Here is a 24,423-nt window from a genome sequence, read left to right on the forward strand (position 1 = left end):
ACGGAGGTGGGCTGCCAGCATCCAGACCTGGCTTGTTTTGACTTACAAATGAATTCATTTTTCAGTGACGAAGAAAAGGGGAAACACACATTGTGATCATGGACAAATAAACTGAGAATTGGTGATGCCATGCGATTTCAGGGGTATTATGGTTGGTAATTTATTATAGGAGGAGATGTGGCAGGAACAAGGCTTTACCATCTAAAATTTGAAAGCACAGCTAAAGATCCCAGTTAAACATGGGGGACAACAATAGAATACACAGAAAACATCACTACTACTTGGTCTATGAGACAATGCAAGGGACGTTGTGGTTCTATATTTAAAACCGAGGCAGAGAGAAAACTCTAAATTTGGCAAAACCATTTATTTCTGCACATGTATTGAATGTAATCCTATTTATTTCAGACACACAAAAATGAGTGACGCTTGTGAGAACTCGTTTGATGAAGACGTGCTTGCCAACTTTTCATTTTGCTATTAGAAGCCTTCCTTGAGTGTGCGTGTGCATGCGAAGTTGCTTCTGTCCTGTCCAACTCTTGCCAACCCTATGGACTGGTTCCTCTGTCCAAGGGATTCTCCAGGCAAGAATACTAGGGTGGGTTTCCATGCCCTCCTCCAGGGGATCTTCCCAATCCAGGGATTGAACCCAGGTCTCTTTACGTATCCTACACTGGCAGGTGGGTTCTTTAACACTAGCGCCATCTGGGAAGCCCAGAAGAATTCCTTATAATTTACTAAATTATACGTTAATAAGGGAGGTTCTAGGAGAAGGAAATGGCAACCCACTCCAGTGTTCTTGCCTGGAGAATCCCAGGGATGGGGGAGCCTGGTGGGCTGCCGTCTATGGGGTTGCACAGAGTCGGACACAACTGAAGCGACTTAGCAGCAGCAGCGGCAAGGGAGGTTCTATAGACCCCTTCCCTTCCGATGTCACCCCTTTACACCCAGGCTACCTACTGTATGCATCTCTCTGAATACTATAAACTCAGCAGACCTTTGAGAAGGGAGAGCCAGAGCCCAGATGATCTACTGTCAAGTTAGTTAACACCATTCCTGCGCTCATTCATGGAAAAACAGACTGGAGAAGTCAGAGGAAGCCCACATGTTTTAATCCTAGTAATTATTATTAACACCTATAGAGACTTACACCTACGGGCCAGGAGTGTTCTAAGCAGTTAACCTCTGTGGACTGATTCAGTCATCATAAGGCCCTGTGGAGGTCTCTATTATAGCTAAGTTTACTTTTCAGAGGAGGAAACTGGAGAATGGGAGAGGCCAAGGAACAGGACAAGGTGATGACACGTTCAGCGGGCAGCCTGGCTCAGTGACTGCTTACAACATATGCTCTATTAGATGAAAGCCTAACAAGGAGTTTTGAGGAAGCTCTTGGTGTCTCCACAGCCCATAAGTTATGTGAAAGTTAAAACAAAGGGAGTAAAAATCAATAGCAACAACAGATCTACTATGCTGTTCACTTAAAACTACTTCTCCAGGTCACGTCTCTAAATTCTCAGCAGCTTCTAATGTTATTGGATTTCACTCTTAAACAGGTGCACCCTTTCAGGGAAAAACTTAATTTTAAATTCAACTCCTTCTGCTTAAAATGAGAGAGAAAAGCAAAGAGATGCCAATGATCTTAGGACCTCTGAAAATACTGTGACCATTAGGATGACGGGATTTCATCAATGATTTTTGTGGCTTTGTTTTCTTTATACTCAAAACTGTTCATGCTTATCTAGAGGCTCCTGCAGAATGGTTTCCCAACGTGGTTTGGAGAGTGAGTTGACAGGAGGATTACTGTGGAGAGGTACAGTGGCGGCCCTGGGGGTGGTGTCCATGGGGGAGACCTGTGCGCCATCAGCACCGTCGCTGGCTGGGACCACGAGTGCCCCCGCATTCGGGGCCTGCCCGGCGGCCCTGCTGCCCACGTGGTCAGAACACGCTACTTCAGAAATGACTAAGACACACACAAGTCCCCCAACCACGCGAAGTTCCAAGCCAGGGCTTTACCAGGGCCACCAACTTACCTGGTACCATCGGGCAGCTTCCGGTCGAAGGAGGTGCTGCGGGGGATGGCGGCCTGGCTCTGCGGGAGAAGGGGCTGGCACTGCAGCCGGTCAGGCGTGCCGGGCACCGGGGAGACCCTGGGCAGGGGCTGCAGGGCGGGCGTGGGCACGCGGTGCCACGTGGTGTTCCTCCGGAAAGGGGTCTTGTACTCGCAGGGGGCTCCCTCGCTGTCGAGCTTGTACTCCACCATGGGGATCCGGCAGAGCTCCGAACACCCTCTGTGAGCCAAGAAGAGATGGTTAGGGGGTGCTCAGCACTGAGCCACTAGCTCGACTCACGCACAGCCTCGCATGTGCTTCTCGGGACTCAAGGATGATGGTGCGAGGCCATCCACCCTCAGCAGTAGACCTGGCTGACAGTGACCTCATCTGTGTGTCACACAGCACAGACCAGGAGGATCTGGTCTCAAGCCTGTGGCTCTGGTTAACCTTGGCTGTCCAGGGTTTCATGCATAGGCTCTGTCTGGTTAACCTTGGCTGTCCAGGGTTTCATGCATAGGCTCTGTCTCTCCAAGTAGTCTGCAAACTACTACTGATTGCAAAATCAATCCCTGGGCAGATTGGGATTGATCTTTAACCAATCTGCATACACGGAATTATCTGCATTGAAACTGGGTGATAAATACACGTTAATAGATTAAAAACACCTCATATATAATCTGAACAGATACATGAAAGTACAGTCATATAATCAGGAATTTGAGTCACATGTCACTTGTTTCTCCTGAATCCGAGAAAAGTAAAAAACAAATTCAACAAAAGCTGTCACAAGTCAAGGAAAAGCCTGAATGCCCATCCTGTTGAAGTCACATTAGTTAGTTACTTAGTTATCACTTACTTAGTCACTACTTAGTCAGTCACTTAGTTGCCATGGTCACTTCCTTGAACTAGTGTCACAGCTCCCCACAAATTATCTCCCACAGGCTCAAATGACCGGTCAGGGATGTAAGACCCTTTAGCCTGAAAAATGTGATCTAAGTCAGATATCCCTCAAGTTACATTGTGTACACATTACTGATACTACTGACTTGACTAAAGTGACCTGCAAAGCCAACTGGTGTTTGGCCAGGACACAGGAAGACTGGGTGAGTCTCAAATTTGAGTGTCGGGGTAAACTGTCCCAATTTAGCATGTGGATGAAGACTTGCCTCTCCCTAGACATTCTGTAGTCAACAGAAAAACTCTCATATTCACCCTCTAAGAAATCTATCAGGGCAATAAGGTGTCACTCTTTAAAAAGGAGAATTGCATCCTCAAGACAGTGGAGTAGAACTTTTCAGAATCATTACAAAGGAACAAAGACAAGAAAAACCATAAACAAACTTGATCATCAACAAAGCTTGGAGACACCAAAACACAGTACATAAGGATAGGAGGCAAATGGTGGAACGCCAGTAGTGGAGCAGGGAAAGGCAAACCCAAGGATGTGCAAAGAGAAAGACAAGGAGAAGCACGTCCATCCCCTTGCACACCTGAGCAGGTGCAGGAACAGGAAGCATCAGGCGCCACAGAGGGTGGAAGAGAAAGGGAAGGAGTGAACAGTGAGCCCCCAGCCAGCACTGGGCCCCTCAGGCAATACCCACCGCCACCTCTAAGGGGCAGCAGCAATGGTCAAGGGAACACAACATGAAAGGCGGAACTCAAAGCCAGGAGGGACCCAGAAGAGCAGAGATGAAAGCAAAAAGTGAAGGGAAAGCCTTGCTGGAAACAAGATCCCCAGGTTAGTCCTTGTTCTTCACACCCAGCTTCAGGATCACCCTGCAAAGAACAGGGATCTTTCTCCACAATGAAGACCAGCAGGTGCAAGCCACCCAATCACCCTGCCACGAGGCTCACCACCCTCAGAGAAAGAGGAGGAACCTCTGAATGTGTTAGTCACTCAGTCATGTCCAATCTTTGCAACCCCCTGGACAGCAGCCCACCAGGCTCCTCTGTCCATGGAATTCTCCAGGCAAGAATAGTGGAATGGGTTGCCATTCCCTTCTCCAGGGGATGTTCTCAATCCAGGGATCAAACCCAGGTCTCCTGAATTGCAGGCACATTCTTTATCACTGAGCCACCAAGGAAGCCCGAAATTTAAAACGAGGATGACTGAAATTCAAAATAAAAAATCCAGTAGGACAGATGGAAGGTAAACAGAGGAGCTTTTCCTTAAAAGCCAGAAAATCCAAGTTCAATCTATGAAGTCTAAATTCACCTAACAGAGAAAGAGGAGAGGAAAAGGTGGGGAGGAAATGATCAACAAATAATACACAAAAATTTCCAGAACTAAAGGGAAAAAAAGGTGTGTCAAGACATATTACGGTAGAATTCAGACTCCTGGGTTAAAGCAGAGATCCTGAGTGTCCGGAGGGGAGAAGGCAAGGGAGGGCACAGGCCCCACACAGAGGCAGGACACAGAAAAGTTCATTCTTCGCAACAGCAAAGTGGGGTAGAAGTTCTAATCTGTCAAATCAACAGTGCTTGGAGCTTGGGATGAAGAAAGAGAGAGAAATCAAAAACAGTGTTCTGCTTTTTGGATCCGGAAGCCAAATGAATGGTGGTGCTAGCTACCCTTTGAGAACAGAAGGAATGAACTAAAGGAAGCATCATAAAAAGATAAGATGTCTGTTGTAGAGAATGAGTAGGGGTTATCTCTTTATTAGTAAACTTGACTTATCTTTTAACTCTCTTTCCCCCAAAGCAAAATTCACCTCTTTTACCTCAGTTCAAGTTCAGTCGCTCAGTCGTGTCCGACTCTTTGCGACCCCATGAATTGCAGCACGCCAGGCCTCCCTGTCCATCACCAACTCCCGGAGTTCACTCACACTCATGTCCATCAAGTCGGTGATGCCATCCAGCCATCTCATCCTCTGTCATCCCCTTCTCCTCCTGCCCCCAATCCCTCCCAGCATCAGAGTCTTTTCCAGTGAGTCAACTCTTCGCATGAGGTGGCCAAAGTACTGGAGTTTCAGCTTCAGCATCATTCCTTCCAAAGAAATCCCAGGGCTGATCTCCTTCAGAATGGACTGGCTGGACCTCCTTGCAGTCCAAGGGACTCTCAAGAGTCTTCTCCAACACCACAGTACAAAAGCATCAATTCTTTGGCGCTCAGCCTTCTTCACAGTCCAACTCTCACATCCATACATGACCACAGGAAAAACCATAGCCTTGACTAGACAGACCTTTGTTGGCAAAGTAATGTCTCTGCTTTTCAATATGCTATTTGGGTTGGTCGTAACTTTCCTTCCAAGGAATAAGACTCTTTTAATTTCATGGCTGCAATCACCATCTGCAGTGATTTTGGAGCCCCCCAAAATAAAGTCTGACACTGTTTCCACTGTTTCCCCATCTATTTGCCATGAAGTGATGGGACCAGATGCCATGATCTTCGTTTTCTGAATGTTGAGCTTTAAGCCAACTTTTTCATTCTCCACTTTCACTTTCATCAACAGGCTTTTTAGTTTCTGTTCACTTTCTGCCATAAGGGTGGTGTCATCTGCATATCTGAAGTTATTGATATTTCTCCCAGGAATCTTGATTCCAGCTTGTGCTTCTTCCAACCCAGCGTTTCTCATGATGTACTCTGCATATAAGTTAAATAAGCAGGGTGATCACTGAGGAAGGCTTTCTTATCTCTTCTTGCTATTCTTTGGAACTCTGCATTCAGATGGGAGTTGGTGATGGACAGAGAGGCCTGGCGTGCTGCGATTCATGGGGTCGCAAAGAGTTGGACATGACTGAGTGACTGAACTGAACTGAACTGAACTGAAGCAGGGTGATAATATACAGCCTTGACCTACTCCTTTTTCTATTTGGAACCAGTCTGTTGTTCCATGTCCAGTTCTAACTCTTGCTTCCTGACATGCATATAGGTTTCTTAAGAGGCAGGTCAGGTGGTCTGGTATTCCCATCTCTTTCAGAATTTTCCACAGTTTATTGTGATCCACACAGTCAAAGGCTTTGGCATAGTCAATAAAGCAGAAATAGATGTTTCTCTGGAACTCTCTTGCTTTTTCGATGATCCAGCGGATGTTGGCAATTTGATCTCTGGTTCCTCTGCCTTTTCTAAAACCAGCTTGGACATCTGGAAGTTCACGGTTCAGGTATTGCTAAAGCCTGGCTTGGAGAATTTTGAGCATTACTTTATTAGCATGTGAGATGAGTGCAATTGTGTGGTAGTTTGAGCATTCTTTGGCATTGCCTTTCTTTGGGATTGGAATGAAAACTGATCTTTTCCAGTCCTGTGGCCACTGCTGAGTTTTCCAAATGTGCTCTTTTACCTAGGCAAGTTTAAATTACTCTGGATTTCATGAATGTGCTAAATAACTGGCCAAACCTGCTAAGCTGAGATTTACACTGGGTTGCATTTTTCAAAATAAAGTGCTAAGACGCTACACGTTTTTGCCCATGGATTTATACTGTTTCCAAGTGTCTTTCTATTTAATTAGATACAACATCCCCTGGGACTACTGATTCATGCATATGGCCAATGACCTAATCAAAAATCATAAAGGTGGGATATTAGCATACATGAAAACATCAAGAACACAGAATCCTGTCTTCCACCCTAACCTATGTTGTAAGCAAGTCACTGGACGTTCAGGTGAACCTCAGGCTTTCGGGTCTCAAAGGCTAAAGCTGCCTGCATCATCCAAGTCAAGGAATCTCTTAACAGTGAAAAGTCCTGTAATTGTGTTTTGAATGAAACGCATGTGAACCTTGAATCTCAGGGAAGAAAGGACACCTTGCATTTCCAGAGGTTGCTCTGTGTTTCCAGTTTATTGGGTTTGGTATAAAAAGAAAAAGAAAAAAAGAAAAGACAGGCTGCTGGGTACAGCGTCTTTAATTCATGCTCACAGACTATAGTCTTTAGTAAGAGGCTGTAATTTAGCTTCAATCTTGGGTAAAAAAAGCTATATAAATGCATAATCATGACTAATATTTGAGAGACCACTGACAAAAATTTGTGCCACATATTAGGTTGAAGAGAGAATGGGGGTTGAATATTTCATTTCCATCCTCTTGCACAAGGTCATATGTAAATGATCTTTTAATACTAAACACAGGCATTCTTTTGCCCTCATGAAAATAAGCTTAAAGTATGACTTTATTTTAAAATCAAAATTAATTCTGCCATGACACTTTTATGGTAACTACTCTCACAAACTAGATATTTGCTTTGTTTACTTTTTATGACCAAGACATCAAATAAATATGACTATAACATATCATCAAACCTAGTCAAATTCAGTTCTGTTCCATATGTATGAGGAAATCCTTGAAGGATACATATGGAAATTCAGCCGATTTTTAGGGAAATGGGAAGAGGTGTAAAATAAAATTACAAATGAGCCTTCAGAGGTGCCCAGGGTGCAAGAGGTAGCAGAAACTGTCCCTGCCCTTGGGCACACTGCTCTGTCCACCTTGTGTGGTCTGAGCACAGGATGCCAGGCAAGAGCCCCACTCATCGGAATATCCAGCACTGGTGAAGGGCACTTGGCACACATTTCTGGCCAGTGAATAAAGGACAATTCAGACCCAAACTGACGAAATGCAAAAAAGATCCAAGAAGTCATTTCTGAACATAGTCGCACAGTCATGTCTAACTCTTTGTGATCCCATGGACTGTTGCCTGCCAGACTCCTCTGTCCATGGAATTCTCCAGGCAAGAGTACTGGAGTGAGTTGCCATTTCCTTCTCCAGGGGCTATTCCTGACCCAGAGATTGAACCTGGGTCTCTTGCATTGCAGGCAGATTCTTTACCAACTGCTACTAGGAAAGCCCACTTCTGAACAAGTGAGCTGCTAATCTCGTGTGTAACTGAGCTGTTGTTGAAGAAAAGACTTCCATCTTTTACTTTCCTACATTAGTGGAGAAATCACAGACCTCACTGATAAACGTGCTCCATCTCCTTTCAATACACCAAACTGAGTCAGTGGATTTGAACTGTATTTCTAGTTTCTGGCACTGTTTTCATGGTGTGCCTGCCAAAAGAAGGCACTCGAAGGCATAGATAAGGCTGGGGTATCACTAGCACGTGAGCACTTACACGACTACGTCTTTGCTTCGTAACAAACATCATCTACTTATGCTTCTAATTGCCATGCTAGGTAGGGATCAAAACAAACTCAGCTTCAGGGATCAAAACGAATTTAATTTTTAACATTGATTGTCTAGAGAATGACTTTTCTGAGTCTCATAATCTCTCCCAGTCATCTGGCCTGGAAGGGAAAACATTCTGTAGACCAAGAGCATCAAAAACAACGTGCTGGTTTAAAAATGTGATGCTACAAAACTATCAGAATAACAAGTGGCTCCCTTAGTTGGAGCCCTCAGAGCATCTTAGGTTTGACTGCTTTATTCTGACAAACAACCCCACTTACTCCTCTGCACTTGGCATTGTGGACTCCGTGCGACAGCTTACTCCTCTACCAGGGACACTGAGTAACTTCCTTACATCCACACTCTTCGATGTTCTCCCTGCTTCCAGAAGCTGCCTACACCAGGGGTTCCCGCCTGTAAATTTCCAGTCTGTGGCTGCTCCCACTTTCCAGCTTCTAGGCTCAGCAGCGCAGAGGTTGTGTGCCCTCTGGCTCACAGCTGACAGGCACTCACGATCACTGTTCAGCACTGTAGCATGGACCCAGGACTTCAGAGACAACCGGGAAGGTCGCCAAGATGGCAACATCATCCCTTCCAAGTGACATGTCCGGTTTTCTGGAAGAGGACCCTCCCTTTACCACTAATAAATGGGTGCTTGAAACCAGAATCACTGCTGGCCAGGCTGTAATCTCAGCTCTAAAGGAGCTTCAACTTGGACCGCCTGACCATCAGGACTCTCACTGTTGGAGCCCAGCCAAGCTGCACAGTTTTCTTTATTATCAGTAGAAATGCTCTACAGCAGTCAAACCGTTTTCCACCGAAGGGAGAGAAGTCAGTGCCCTGCGCTCAACACCCAGATCTGCCAATGCGCAGCTCAGAATGGATCTGCCAATGCGCAGCTCAGAAAGGATCTGCCAATGCGCAGCTCAGAAAGGATCTGCCAATGCGCAGCTCAGAAAGGATCTGCCAATGCGCAGCTCAGAAAGGATCTGCCAATGCGCAGCTCAGAAAGGATCTGCCAATGCGCAGCTCAGAAAGGATCTGCCAATGCGCAGCTCAGAAAGGATCTGCCAATACGCAGCTCAGAGAGGGGAGAGACTCTTTGGACCCGTGTTTTACGTCTTGCCAGTGGACCAGCAACAGTGGAGGGCGTGTCAAGATTAATTATGGAGGTATGCGAGCTTCCCAAAGCGGAGGCGTCAAGGAAAGAAATTAGTTTCAAACTGATAATATGACTTTTCGCTTCTGTAAAGAAAGACAATATAAAACAGCAAACGGCTCATATACTTTGCTGAAAGTTCTTTCTAGGTAATATATATTTACAGAACTATAGAACGGGGAAGTTTAACTTGATGTAATAACCAGAAGCACAGAAAATTTCAGAGCTGTAAAATTCCCTGTGCACATTCATCGATAGAACAATGAATCATTATTTTGATACTTTGTTCTTTACTCTCATACCAAAGTTGGACGTATGACTTTCAAAAATGAAGAAGTAGGAGAAATCCTAGGGATACTACATAGGGATAAATACCGTTGAGGCGCAATAACAAACTCCCAAAGAACTGAGAAAGAGAACTGGGAAAGTTTAAAGGAATGAGATGCATTCTTACCAGGAAAAAAAAAAAAAAGAGTTGAACAAATTGGCAAGGTGTGGACTGGGTAAACCATGGAGCCACAGCGCAGCTAAATCACGTAATTACAACTTGCATTTACTCTGAAATTGCCTGTTGGCTTCACTTTGTTGGGAGAATCTCAGTGAACCTTGACCTCAAGCCACAAATCTCATGAAGCCTTCCAACATACTGCAATGCAGTCCTTTACTTCTGACCCACACTTCCCTTGTACGGCCCTTTGCAGGTTTCCACCTACACTACACCATTTCAATTTCACAGAAATGTCTGCAGTAGTACAAAGGACATCGACAATTTGCAGAAGGCTCACAGACTTGGAAAGGTGAGACAGCTTTCACCCTAGAACACGGAAGCTGACTCCTAGCTCAGCACTCTTTCCAACACACTCACCCGTCTCCTTCAGAAACTATCAAAGGACATTTAATGAGCCCACTAGGAGCTGAAAGATTCTCTTTGGCAACAAAGGCAGATAGATCCCCTCAAACAAAATATCTGCTTCTTTTACATTATGCACTTTGTCAAAGAGACCTTATAGCCTGAGGGATTGAAGTAATCACCGATATTTTCATCATTTTAATGTCTGTTATGCTAATAGCCTGCTAATAGCTAAAAGACTCTTTCCAAATTATCCAACAAGGTGACAGGGATAATTGGTGCTCATTCACTCGAATCACAAACTCCTTCTGTTGCATAAAAAAATCAAACGCTTCCAATAGGGAGATAACCACACAGTGTAACTGACTGTAAAGGTAAAGGCAGTGTCACATCTGAAATAGGTAGGCACTTGATGAAATAGTAATTCACTTTTCTTTAATTTATAGATAGAAACAGAGAGACCCTGAGACTACAGTAAAAGAGATCCAGAAACCTACTTGACCAAGCCCTCTGAATAAGGTCTTTGAATTGACAAGGTACGTGTCTATTACACAGGAAGTGAGGCTGGCTCGTACTAAGTCATCAGCTTCCTGTGTTTCGTTCTCACCAGACATGGGGTGGAGTGTGTCTTCACCCACTGCACCCCAGACCAAACACAGCATTCAACATAAAACAGGGCCAGTGGGAATTTGCTGTATGATGCAGGGAGCTCAAATCTGGTGCTCTGGGACAAACTAGAGGGATGGGATGAGGTGGGAGGTGGGAGGGAGGTTCAAAAGGGAGATGACTTTTGAACCTGATTCATGTTGATGTAAGGCAGAAACCAACACAATATTATAAAGTAATTACCTTCCAATTAAAAATAAATACATTTTTTAAAATATTAAAAAAAAAAGGGGGGGCCAAAAAGTTCTTCATGAAGCCAACCATTTCCTTTTTTTTTTTTCCTCCTGAGAAAGCTTCCTGAGGAAAAGCATTCTATTCCAAAGATCAACAGAAGACTCAATAGCTACATAACACCTGGTTTCTGACACATAAATTTCCCTGAGAGACTGTATTCACTGGCTGTTCATCACCATTGCCCAGCATCACTGGACAATGATCAGGACAAAATATAAACGGGAAGTATTTTATTTATTTTTGGCCGCACTGTGGCATTCAGGATCTTAGTCTCTCAATCAGGGCTCAAACCCACGTCCCCTGCATTGGGAGTGTGGAGTCTTAACCAATGGGCCACCAGGGAGGTCCCGGAAGTACTACCGAATGCCACAAGATGAAAAGGAGCCCAAGAATGCAAAGGTTATGTCTGTTCTTTCCATGTTTAATAGCCCTGGACAAGCTGGTTCAGAGTGACAGAATGAATGACTAGTACATAACCTAACTTATATTCGTTCTATAATCCAGTGTTCTTACTCCTAGGAGGGAGAAGATAATCTAAACGTTGTATCAGAGGACGCAGAGGACACGGAATAGTGACTGCGCTTCAGCTTACTGTGAGAACCTTAAGTTTCATACTTTAACAGTTCACATTACAATTCATTATTGTAATGAATATTCTATATTCATTATAGTCACATTCTCATAGACTCATCAGAGTCTATGAGACAATATCAGGTAGAACTGGTTTTACTTATCCAAACAAATACAAGGAACCCTAATCTAAACCCTCGCTCTAATCCAGACTTCAACTCACCACCTATCTATCTATCTATCATCTCTTTCTGTCTCCCTATCTACCTATAGTCGATGTTTCTACCTTCTATTATTCATCTATTTATACCTACCTATCAATTGCTAACCTGACAAAATTGAGTTTTCTTCTCCATTTCTATTTCTATGCCCCACTCTGTGTACTTCCGGGAGTTGAATGGTCAAGGTCCTGGCGGCTATGGCTTCAATTGTACAGAATGATCAGAGAACAAGAATTTAGATTCGTGACAACATGAGATAATTCCCACTGTTTTGCATTATATAGAAAAATACGTCTTGCACAGTATGTCAATGAAGTATGAAAAATCACACAAAACAGATGCACCACAGCATGGAATTTCATTTCCATTTTTATTGGACATATTTACTAAATCACTCACATTGTATCACAACTCATGCATAATTCTGATGAGCTGTTATTTCCTTTATATCAGCCTTTTAAGTTGATGCACCTTCCTTAAAGTGACATTGATAGAATGTCAGTCACCTCTGAAGGCTAGGGACTGAGGCCATGCCCTGCCTTTCAGAAAACCAAGAAATGCTTAATTAAGCGTCTTGGAAACTCTTCTTCATTTTTGCCACAGAGACTGTCTGCTTGGGAAAAGCCCTCACTCCCTTGAAAACCTCATTTCCATTTGAAGAGCACTAGTCCCTAACTGCTCCTGGCCACTCATTCCCAATCGCTATGAAGCCTCTCCCAGATCCAGTCGCAGCAGGAGATCAGCTAATAAGCATTCCCAGAGGGAAGCTTTCTGCTCCATGCCTGCTGGAACTCCACAAGGAAAATAAAATTGGGCTCTGCCTTCCTTTCAAGCCTGGGGACAGCTGAGTTATCATCACCCCGAGGCTTGAGAAAAGGACTTCAAAATGTGGGATGCCTTTTGATTCAACATAAATACTTTCCCAACTAAAGACTTCATTTAATCCAGCAGCTTCTGAGTCATAAGCAAATACCTTCTGACCTACAGACGACTAGGAGCGAGTCTATTAAATGACAGGCCTCTCCCACTCCTGACAGAAGCAGATGGGCTCCGGGGAGAATTTCTTCTCCTTGATATTGTGCAGGGCAAAAAAAAAAAAAAAAAAGCTGACAAATGGCAAAAATTAACTGAAGCATTTTTCACTCTATTATTCATGATGTTTATAAAGGCTGAAATATCTTGCAACTCATGAACTTGGCCATTTTAGTAGTCCTTATGGCTCTTACACTAAAGACAACTTAAAAGGAAAAATTACACACACATCCATTTAAATTAATATTTTCATTTGGCCATTTCACTGACAAGTAAGAGCCGATTTGTGAAAGATGGCGCCTTTTTCCACGCCACAAATCAAAAGAGTAGTTTTACCTAAAGGGCCATCTTTATATACTTTGCTGCAGGAATAAAGGTACTAAGTGATATTTCATTTAAGAGGTTTGTACTTTATCAACAAGGATCTACTGTACAGCACAAGGAACTCTACTCTGTAGAGATCTGTAATAACCTAAACGGGAAAAGAATCTGGATATATGTATATGGATAACTGAATCACTTAGCTGTACACTTGAAACTTAACACAACATTGTATTTAATACATCAACTATGATCCAATATAAAATAAAAACTAAATTTAAAAAAGGTTTGCACTTTAATTTTCAAAATGAGTGAAGTGTTGCTCATTTCTCCTTCTATACCCTCCTCCACAGTGTCATTAATAAAATCTAATAGCACAGAAGGCTGATGGTGCTCAGCTGTGCTGTGCTTACTTGCTTACTTACAGTTGAGTCTGACTCTTTGCAACCCCATGGACTGTAACCTGCCAGGCTCCTGTCCTGGGGATTCTCCAGGCAAGTATACTGGAGTGGGCTGCCATGCCCTCCTCCAGGGGATCTTTTCAACACAGGGATCGAACTCAGGTCTCCCACATTGCGTGCAGATTCTTTACCCTCTGAGCCACCAGGGAAGCCCAGGCTTGCTTAGGGTGGGGATGAAATGTAAGACATTTCATATTCAGCATGCATGTGTACATGCTCAGTCACTTTAGTCATGTCTGACTCTTTGTGAGCCTATGGACAGTAGCCTGCCAGGTTCCCGTCTATGGAATTCTCCAGGCAAGAATACTGGAGTGTGCCGCCATGCCCTTTTCCAGGGGATCTTCCCAACCCAGGGATCGAACTGCATCTTATGTGTTCCCTGCATTTCAGGTGGATTCTTTACCACTACTGCCACCTGGGAAGCCCTCATACTCAGCAAGAGAGTCTAAAGCAAAGGGTTGTCACTTCAAGGATAATTTCCAGTGACGTAAGGCTGCCAGATCATGATGAGTCCTTTTATCAGGGTGTCCAGGGAGCTGCTGGCACAGAACATGAATCCAAAACTAACAACAATGTAGATCTGCAAATTTACGGATTCAAATTCACAGAAAATTGGAGGCCTGAACCGCAAGCATCTTAAATGATACATGCTAGGCTTAAAAGCTTCCTGACTTGTGGAAATGTGGATGATAGGTGGACCACTTCTGGAGAGTCACTACCAGGTAAACAGCTTATTCTCATCCTGGCTAAGGTTAAAAATATAGAAGATAGCTATTTCAGATTAATCAGGAGAAAAATTTGTATCTTCAGGGAATAACATTAAGGAGATTCTGAGGAGACAAAAGCAAAATCTCTAAATATCTTGAACAGTTTCAGTAAGAGAATTTACATTTAAAACAAAGAAAGAATTATGTGCAGACCAAAGCAGATAACAAGTCCTTGGATAGAAAAATAGCAGGCAGAACTTTTAAGTGGTAGCTTTTGTTTATTCGCTTTAGCTGAAAAACAATTTGGTATTACTTAAGAAATTCTACTTTTCTAAATCATATGTTTTAAATACCAAATATAATGATAACTCTAACATTTTTATTAACGATATCTCTTGAAAGCTTAAAAAAAATGTCTTACTGAGTAACATCAGACCAAAACTAAAAATAGGAGAAAAATGTTTTGCTTTTTTTTAATTTGGGGAGAACATGGTAACAGTTATATCAAATTCAACAGAAGTAATCAACCTTGAAGACAGCACAAAATTTGATTCTCACCACAAAATTTATAAATCTATACCTCCAGTCAATGAAGAAAAAAATCTTACCATGTGGTAAAATTTCTAATAAGTGGGTATAATTTACTTATAATAAATAAAATCTATTAAAAAAACTTTCACTTACAAATATTTTAGCTTCAAAGATTAAAGGATTTGCTTTCTGTTATGTCCAAGTCTTGTTTCTAGGAAAGTAATTTTTCTATCTGATTTCCTTGTACTCATACCCCAAGGAGTGATTCACAGGATTCTTGGGGAGTAAATGAATTTAATGGGACAGAATCTGGCAAGGCAACAAGAAATAACTTTGTTATTTCCTGTGACATGTGGCTGCTACTCTCAAAAATTTCAGCTCATTAACTTTTACTCTATAACCTTACTAGGCAGATATAGGAAATCAGACCGTAGAAAGTTAAGCAGGGAGCAAAAGGTAAGATAACCAACAGAAACACAGTTTTGTAAAATTCTGTACATTAACCAGAGAGGAAGGTGGTTTACCACTGGTGTATTTTCTAAAAAAAGATCATGGTTTAGAGCTGGTGTATCCCCAGGTAGCTCAGTGGTAAAGAATCAGCCTCCCAATGAAGGGGACTCGAGTTCGGTCCCTGGGGTGGGAAGACCCCCTGGGGTAGGAAATGGCAACCCACTTCAGTATTCCTGCCTGGAAAACTCCATGAGGTAGGCTACACTCCAGGGGGTCACAGAGTCAGACATGACGGAGCATACAGGCACACACACCATCCAATCAATATGGCAGCCACAAGCCAGATGTGGCTAACACAGTCTTAGTTCATTTATTAAAATAAAAACTCCATTTTCGCAGCTGCGTTAGCCACATTTCAAGCTACCCATGTGGCTAGTGGCTACTGTTTAGACAGTACAGATGTAGAACATGTCCTCAGAGAAAGTGCTATTCGATGGTGCTGATTTGGAGGTTGGGAGAAAGGAAATGGACAGAGTACAGAGAGGGACCTCGGTTACCACAGAAACAAGATCAGGGAGTGGACACAGTCATTCTGCTATCTTTGAGTAAGAATTTCTTTTACAGCATGAAAAAATTCAAATGACTATCCTAAAGGTTTAGTCTTTTGTGTGTTTGTTTCTCACTAAATGTGTGGGGTTTTGACTATGCCAGAGGTGCAGATTGCTTTACATATTATCACCTTCTTTAACTTTCATCAACAGTAAGAAGTAGGCAATATAATAATCCCACCTTACAGACATTAAGTGAGGCTTAGAGAGAGCAAGACCCTGATGCTGGGAAAGACTGAGGGCAGGAGGAGAAGGCCACAAGAGAGGATGAGATATTTGGAGGGCATCACTGACTTGATGGACATGAGTTTGAGTAAATTCCAAGAGATAGTGAAGGATAAGGAAGCCTGGCATGCGTGCTGCAATCCATGGGGTTGCAAAGAGTCAGACACGATTGAGGGACTGAAAATAAGAACTGGCAGGTGACAAAGTCACATAGCTAGTGCCTGGCCTGGATTTCAAGCACGCCGATCCCTCCTAAGCCAGAGCTCTGGGGGGGCCAGTAGGACCTCCACTTGAGATGGAGGCAGAGAAAGGATGCTCCAGATGCCACTATTCATACTACCTACCGTACAGGCGGGCCACAGCCAGGTGGGTGGCTTGTTCCTTCTCCTTTTGGCCTAATACCCCTCTGATGTTGAGCCTGAGAACTTTCTATTTACAATGCCACAGTATCCTTTTCTAATTCCACTCTTGTTCCTATTCCTCACACCCATCCATCTCTGAGCTTGCCAAGTCCAGTCACTTCTTCTATGTTTCCCATGATAGCTTATGAGAAAGCCCTGAACCAGTTCAACCAGAATGGAGTGGTCACCAAACAGTGTATCTGATTTCCCAGTATTCCATCACACATGCAAGTAAATATTCTGAACCCAATGGCTTCAGTGTACCAAAGGAGAGCTTAGAAAATGAGAGTGGATCATTATTATATACTAATGATTTTTTAATAGATCTTTTAAGTTGTGCTAATGATGGATGTCCGAACAACTTCGGTGGAAGATGCATATGACCTTGTATTCTGAGGGTCTTACAGGACAGCACCTGCCGTAGAGGCCAAGGAGGAGCGCTCATGCACGAGAGCCTTACCTCCGAGGCGAGCCGTCATCATGGGGCTGGATGATGACCACCTTCACAGTCACCGAGGTCCGGAGAAGGTCGATCATCTGCTCATGGGTCAGCGTGGCCACGGCCACCTTGCAGATCTCCACGAGGCGGCTACCCTGGCGAAGGCCGGCCTTCCACGCAAAACCGAAAGGTTCCACGTCTGCCACAATTCCCTCGAAGTTCACGTGGAAGCCCAGCTGGCCCAGCCCGTTCCTCCTCAGGGTCATTTCCACCGTCTCACAGCCTCTGGTCACGATCTAAGGGGGAAGGGGACGATGAGAGGCAGGGCTACGGGAGGCACCAAGGCCCTGCCCTCCAGCTACCCCAGTGACAAGAAAACAAGGCAGGGACACGGTTCAACCCAAACTTTATCGTAATTATCCTTGGCATCCGCCGCAGAGAAAATAACATAAGAATGATGGTTTCATTCTTCAAAGCCAAATCGGATACAGGTGTCCTGCTTTTTCCTAGAAGCCAATGATCCAGAGCCTGAGAGCTTAAGATGGGCTCTAAAAACTTTCCCCTCCCCTTGCTATGTCACCTGACTTGGTGCTCAAGCATCTAAATTCCATTGTTTCAAAGAGACTGAAGCAACTGAAAAAACATGAAGCCTGTCACCCATCAAAGCAATAAAGCCCACTAGGCAATTATTATTATTATTATTTTTGGCCCAACTGTGCAGCTTGCAGGATCCTACTTCTCAACCAAGGGTCGAACCCAGGACCCCAGCAGTCATAGCACCAAGTCCTAACCACTAGATGCCAGGAAATTCCCTATTAGACAATGTAATTCAACTTATAAAATGGCCCAGTGGTGCATCAGCTATGAAAAACAGTATGGCAGTTCCTCAAAAATATAAAATAGAATTACCATGTGACTCAGCAATTCTACTTCTGGGTATATACCCAAAAGAATTGAAAGTAGGGTCTCAAAGAGGTATGCATACACACATGTTCTTAGCAGTGTTATTTACAATAATCAAAATGTGGAAGTAACTCAAGTGCCTATGGATGGAAGAATGGATACACAAAGTGTGGCATATACAAACAATGAAAGAAAAATGGCCCCATGCCTTTCCAAGCTAACACTTAGTGACCTGCCCCCGAGGATGGGCAGCAGCAGGAAGTCCAAAGGTTAAGAAACCGGAAGTGTCCTCTGTAGCAACCTGTGGACATCCTATTCTAAACCCTGGGACCCCTCTCCTGGGACTGCCTGCCCGCGCTTGCCTGGGTGGTGAGGACCATCCAGATCAAACGTGGGCCAGCCAGCCAGCCTCCTCACTGTCTCCAGACGAGGGCAGCATGCAGAAAGGCCCTCCTGCAGGAAGCATCTCACTAGGTACACTAAAGCAGCAGCACTTCGTTAGCGCCACCCTCAGAAGTTCCTACTGAGAATAGCCCACGTGAACGGGAAGAGAAACACGGGGTCACTGAAGATATAATTTGATGACATATTGTCATTGTTGTTTAGCTGCTAGGTCGTGTTGGACTATTTGCGACCCCACAGACTGTAGCCCGCCAGGCTCCTTTGTCCGTAGGACATCCCAGGCAAGAATACTGCAGTGGTAGCCATTTCCTTCTCCAGGGGATCTTCCCAACCGGATCTAATTTGTGTCCCTTGGATTGGCAGGCGGATTCCTCACCACTGAGCCACCAAAGGAGCTCTTTGGTGACCATGGCATCACTTACTTGTGGGTACTTTAAAACCAGGAGGTATCATACCCGTATCCTCCAAAGCACAGAGCTCATGTGTGAAGTTTCAGTTTTAAAAATAAATTCTCCGTGAAACGTGCTCTGAATACACAGATTCCTATTTAATAAGACCTATGACTGTATACACAGCTGTGGGGCCCAGACTGGTGCAGTGTCTCACCCGCGTGGCTAACGTTGCCACGGTTACCACCCCAGTGCTCACACTGCCAATCAGTTTCTCGTAGGTGCAGGGACAGTCTGGGGCTTAGGAAAATGGGGAAAGGGATTGCTGGTCTTAGTGGTGAAGTTTTGAAAGACTGAAGTTTCCAAAGTTTTGAACTGAACTAATTCAAAATTGTTGAACAAGTACTTTTGTAATCTATACAACATGAATACATTTTTCTTTCACTTCTTTTTTTCAGCTTTGTTTCAACTAAGCTCGCTGACCAAAAGACCACAGAGGACATGTGCCTGGCCTTCTTTACAAGAGGAACATAATTCTCAGTTGAAATTTAACATCCATATATCAGATTGAGGAGTGAACCGTCAAGCTTTTCCTGAGTCCCACATGTTCTGTCTCTTCCTCTTATTTCTTCCAACCACCCGTCACATCCCCCACTTTTTACAGTTTCTTTCTCCCTTCTGTTCCTTGCTCGTTAACATTTACAAAGGCTGAAGGATCATGCTCTCCACTGACTTGGAGTTCCTCACATAATTACATGATCAATAATCACATGGTGGCCTCCTACCTCTGCACCTGGGACTGGCTACATAATTTGTGAAATCCGGTACAAAATAAAAATGTATGGCCCCTTAGACAAAACTTTCTGAGTTTCAAGATGGCAACAGCAGAGCATTCAACCAAGCCTGGGCTCTTCAGAAAGTGACCGCCCTGCTTGTCCCTTTAGGCAGGAGTTCTCATGTCCCACCTGTGTCTTTACCTGCATAATAGGCACTTCTGTTTTCACCACTAGAAAATGCAGAGTTCAGCATCTGTCCAACAGTGCCCCTTCCCAACCTCTCTACTATGACAGCCTCATCCTCTTCCTTTCCACTTCTACTTCTCCTGCCTGGCACCAGCCTTAAGCCCCCAGTGGTCTTTGGGTTGGTTTATTTCTACCATCTCCCGTTATAAGTCATCCTAGATACAGCATATTGGACTGGCCAAAAAGTTCATTCAGGTTTTTCTGCTCTATCTAATGGAAAAACCCGAAGGAACTTTTTGGTTAACTCAATATTTCCTCAAATATATTCCAGCTATCAGGCAGCTTAGTCACACAGTCACTTTTCTAGAAAGATGGTAGAATGGGGTCCTTGGAATAGTGAATGTATCACACCCTTTGGGACATGCATTTTTGCTGGTTGGTGAAGGGACATGTGTTTGTGTTGTATTTTCCAGAGCACAGATTATAATGACTCAGTGGGTCTCTGAAAAAGAAGTACTTCCAGGATTACCGAAAGCACGTGTCCTGAGACTCACCAGATAACTCAATTCTCCAGATACATAATCTGATCACACACTTAATCATCCCCAAATCACATCGTGGTTTGTGCACATACGCCCTCAATACTGCTGAACACTCTGAGGCCCTTCCTGTAAAGAGTGCCTGCAAATAACAACATTATTTCTCCAAAGCCAGCAGACACTGCCTTGATTGCATTGTCTCTTCTATGTGGTCTGGAATAACAAAAGATTTATATGTGGTGGCAGGAAAGGGGGAAGGAAATGGGTATAATTTCTCCTTTTTCTCATGATCCATAACTGACTAAATCTTTTCTAATGAATCAAATACACATCCCCTTGGGGGAAGATTTACACTGAAAAATTCTTTTGTCAAATCATATTTTGTTCATTTGATTTATTCTTATAATTTTATTGTATATACTCAAACTAAAATGTGTATCTTCCCTTGTTATACTAAGACTTATAAATACAACTGCTAAATACCATGGGCATCACTGAAGGATTTTGCTTTGTACCACAAATAACAATCTCTTTCATGACTTTTTCTTTTAAATCTTTCTAACTTACTAGGTAATTCTATAAAACCTCTGCAAGAAACTGGCTGCAAGATTAATAACATATTTAACCTGGGAGACTAAACAGAAATACTGCATAAAAACGCACAGAGTTGAAGGGGCAAATACGATTACACTGACCATCAATATGGTCAACGGTGATTCTGTGCCTATTAACCTCCTCCTGGTAAGGTGCTGTCATGCAAGTCTCTACAAACACACACAACGTCTAGTCAATTCTTCTGTCCCTCCTTCAACCACTATAAAAATAAGTCCCAATGTTCCCTTTGGAAAGCTGGCTTCACTTTTCATTTCTAATCAATTGTTAATGGATGCTTCTCCACCATTCATGGCTTCAGTAACCGCTCACAAGGACTAAAATCAGTTCTACCCATGAGGAAAAGTATTTCATTCCCCAGGTAACACATCTGGGGTGGAACTTCCACAGCGGAAGCTATGAATATGAAGTTGAAGGCCTAAAGGCGGGGGGATAAACAAAACCTGTACTTACGCCCAGACGCTGGACGATCTCCCTGACGTCTTCAGCACAGCTGTCCACTGAGGACAGAAGGATGCATTCTCCTCGTTCATAAAACACCTTGATACTCATTAACCCAGATGTCCACCCAATGACATCCCTGCAGGAACAGTTAAAGACCACATTCTTGGAATCCTTCTCGATCAGCATTATGAACTCATTGGAAACCCCAAGGAGACACTCGATGTCCGCGGACTGGCCAAAGTCTCTCGCCACGACGTGCCACATGATGGCCCCCACACTGAACAGGTGGGCATCCTTCCTGGGCTTCACCTTCTCCTTCTTCTTGGCGCCCAGAGTGATGAAGCTGAATTTCGCGGAGGTATCCACGGTGGCAGTCGTGACAAAGTTCTCCGCCAGGTCCTTCAAGTACTCCTGCCTCGTCCGAGTGGCCATCGCTCGAAACTTCTCCGATTTGTGGGCTGCGTTTTCTGCGTTGATGACTTTGGCTAAAAGGAAGTCCCGAAATACTGCTGACTTGGGGAAAGTGACACCTTTGGGAATTGGTGGACCAAATGGTGGCACATCTTTCGACCTAGAAACTCCAACGCTGAGGGAGGAAAAGGAGAAACAAGTTGAACTGCGATGCCATAATAGTTACCTTCAGAAATGTAACTGCAGAGCACACTTCCAACTGAAGCTGTCTACTTCACTGCCTCTTCTTTTCCACGCCTCTGGATATCAAGTGTTTGTTTTTAAGCAAAACTTTCAAATTTAGTTGGTGCAGGGAAGGGAAGTTACAGGCTGAGTAGCCTCCCTTCAAAATTTGTATGCTGAGGTCCAAAACCCCAGTAACTGGGAAAGTGGCTGTGTTTGGAGACTGGGTCTTTTCTTTGAAGAGATAGTTAAGTCAATGAAATCATGAAAGTGGGCCCTAATCCAGTCTAACAAGTGTCCTTATAAAGTGAAACATGAACACACAGAAAGGTAACCAGAGATGCAGACACACAGAACAGAGACCACGTGAACACACAGCAGGAAGATGCCCATCCTCAAGGCGAGAGAGAGGCCTCAGGGGGCACCAAACCTGTCAACACCATGATCTTGGACTTCCAGCCTCCAGAACTGTGAGAAATCAATGTCTGCCGTATCAACTACCAGTTCTTTGGTTTGCACCATGACTGTGCGAGCTAAGGCAGGGGCGATGGATGTGCAGCCAGGTTGGTGCTCTTTCGATTCCGTGGCTAGTCACCACTGAGAGGCAGTGACCCTCCAACAGCTGACAGTGAGATCTGCCCTCATGGCGAGCTACTGGGCACAGAGACCATCCCTACAGAGCCAACATTTTTGAATGTCCCTTTTTTTTCAAGGAAATGCTCACTTGATCACATTTTGGAAGCCTAAATGAAGATTTTATGGAAACCGAAGTTTTACGATATTTCAAACATAGAGTGATAGCAATCATTTTAATATGGCAAAACCAATAATGCTCCCTTGTATCAGACAGAAGCTTTCACTGTCTCAAATCTGTTTTGGAATAAGAGTGAATTAATAAATTAGCAGATGAAAGGCTGGAGTGAGTGAATGAATGAACCCTCCAATATCTACTCCCCAACTACTGAGCAGCTTCTGCAGACCGAGAATGAGAACCAATCCCACATCTGCCCAGACTGATATTTTCTGTGTCAAGATAAATAAAGGAAGTCATCTATGCTTCACTTTCTTCACTGTAGAAAATCCTGGAAGAAGTGAGTTAAGAAATGAAAACAGGTGTGAAATCTTCTGGGATGTAGCTGGTGGGACTCTAAATAGATCATAGTCCCCAGGGATCTCCCACCTTTGCTGTAACCTGCACACCCTTTAACAGAGTTAATTGTTTCTGGGAAAATGAGCTATAAGCCAGAAGACAGTCTGGGCGGGGCCTCAGCTAGTGTGAAAGGACAGGGAAGGACTGCCTGTCTTTGGGACAGATAAGCAAACTCTGTCACGTGTGTGTATGCTCAGTCATGTTCGACTCTGTGTGACCCCAAGGACTGTAGCCCACCAGGCTCCTCTGTCCATGGGATTTTCCAAGCAAGAATACTGGAGTGGGTTGCCATTTCCTCCTCCAGGGGATCTTCCCGACCCAGGGATCGAACCCACGTCTCCTGCATTGGCAGGCAGGTTCTTTACCACTGAGCCACATGGGAAGCCCATGAATGTTTATGAGGCACTTTTAAAACCTTGAAGCACTCTGCTGCTTTACACTTGAACCTCATTAGTAAATGATAACTTAGCAATAACATGTGGTTTCTCAAAAGGCAATGACCCTGTCTTTGAACCATTTGTATACACTGTCTTTTACCACAGAAAACATAATGCAAGCCGCTTTGTTTATAAGCAAGATCTATATCAAAGGCATCCCCCTCAGTAATCTCATTAAACCCAGAAAGCTCTAAAGAAATAAAAACGAAAAGGTATTACTTATCTTTTAAGATTTTTTTTGTGCTAATCAACCACCTCATGATAGAAGAATAAACTAAAAATAGAAAGTAATTAAAAATACCCAATTTGACCTAAAAATAGCAGCAGATAAAATAACACCAAATACAAGAACGCCCTAGGCTCATGTTTCCAATCCATTAGGGAAGTTCATTTAAGATGATTCTTCATAATTACCATTCATGGGGGAGATCCCAGAAGAATAAGCCAAATGAGCATGTTTGCACTAACGTTATTGGATTTAGGCATATCGTCCCTGGTGGCTCAGACGGTAAAGAATCCATCTGCAGTGCAGGAGACATAGGTTCAATCCCTGGGTTGGGAAGATCCCCTAGAGGAGAGCCTGGCTTCCCACTCCAGTATTCTTGCCTAGAGAATCCCCAAGGACAGAGGAGCCTGGCGGGCTACAGTCCACGGGGTCACAAAGAATGGGACATGTCTGAGCAACTAAGCACATATCCTTTATACAGGCTAGATGTCTTTTTTTTCAAATATCACTTTTTTAAATAAAAGTCGTTCTGAACATTCATTCATTCTTAACTACACACTGAAGTCAATACTGTTATCCTTAGTTTTCAGAGAAGGAATTGAAGGGCCCCCAAAGTAAGGACTTCCTTGGTGGCTCAGATGGCAAAGAACCTGCCTGCAATGCAGGAGACCTGGGTTCGATCCCTGGGTTGGGAAGAT

At 43.8% G+C, this 24,423-nt stretch overlaps 1 protein-coding gene across 8 annotated transcripts in view; it reads right to left on the bottom strand.

Moving 5' to 3' along the window:
• SIPA1L2 (signal induced proliferation associated 1 like 2) overlaps window positions 1-24,423 on the bottom strand; it is a 247,297-nt gene that overhangs the window by 47,252 nt on the left and 175,622 nt on the right. For all 8 annotated transcript variants that reach the window (XM_061404830.1, XM_061404833.1, XM_061404836.1 and 5 more), the window contains 3 exons: window positions 21,289-21,865; window positions 17,050-17,324; window positions 2,031-2,288 (listed from right to left, as the gene is read on the bottom strand). In XM_061404830.1, the coding sequence (XP_061260814.1) occupies window positions 2,031-2,288; window positions 17,050-17,324; window positions 21,289-21,865 (1,110 nt within the window). The remainder of the gene's footprint in view (window positions 1-2,030; window positions 2,289-17,049; window positions 17,325-21,288; window positions 21,866-24,423) is intronic.

This window comes from Bos javanicus, chromosome 28, assembly GCF_032452875.1.
Source record: "Bos javanicus breed banteng chromosome 28, ARS-OSU_banteng_1.0, whole genome shotgun sequence".
NCBI classification, from domain to species: Eukaryota; Metazoa; Chordata; class Mammalia; order Artiodactyla; family Bovidae; genus Bos; species Bos javanicus.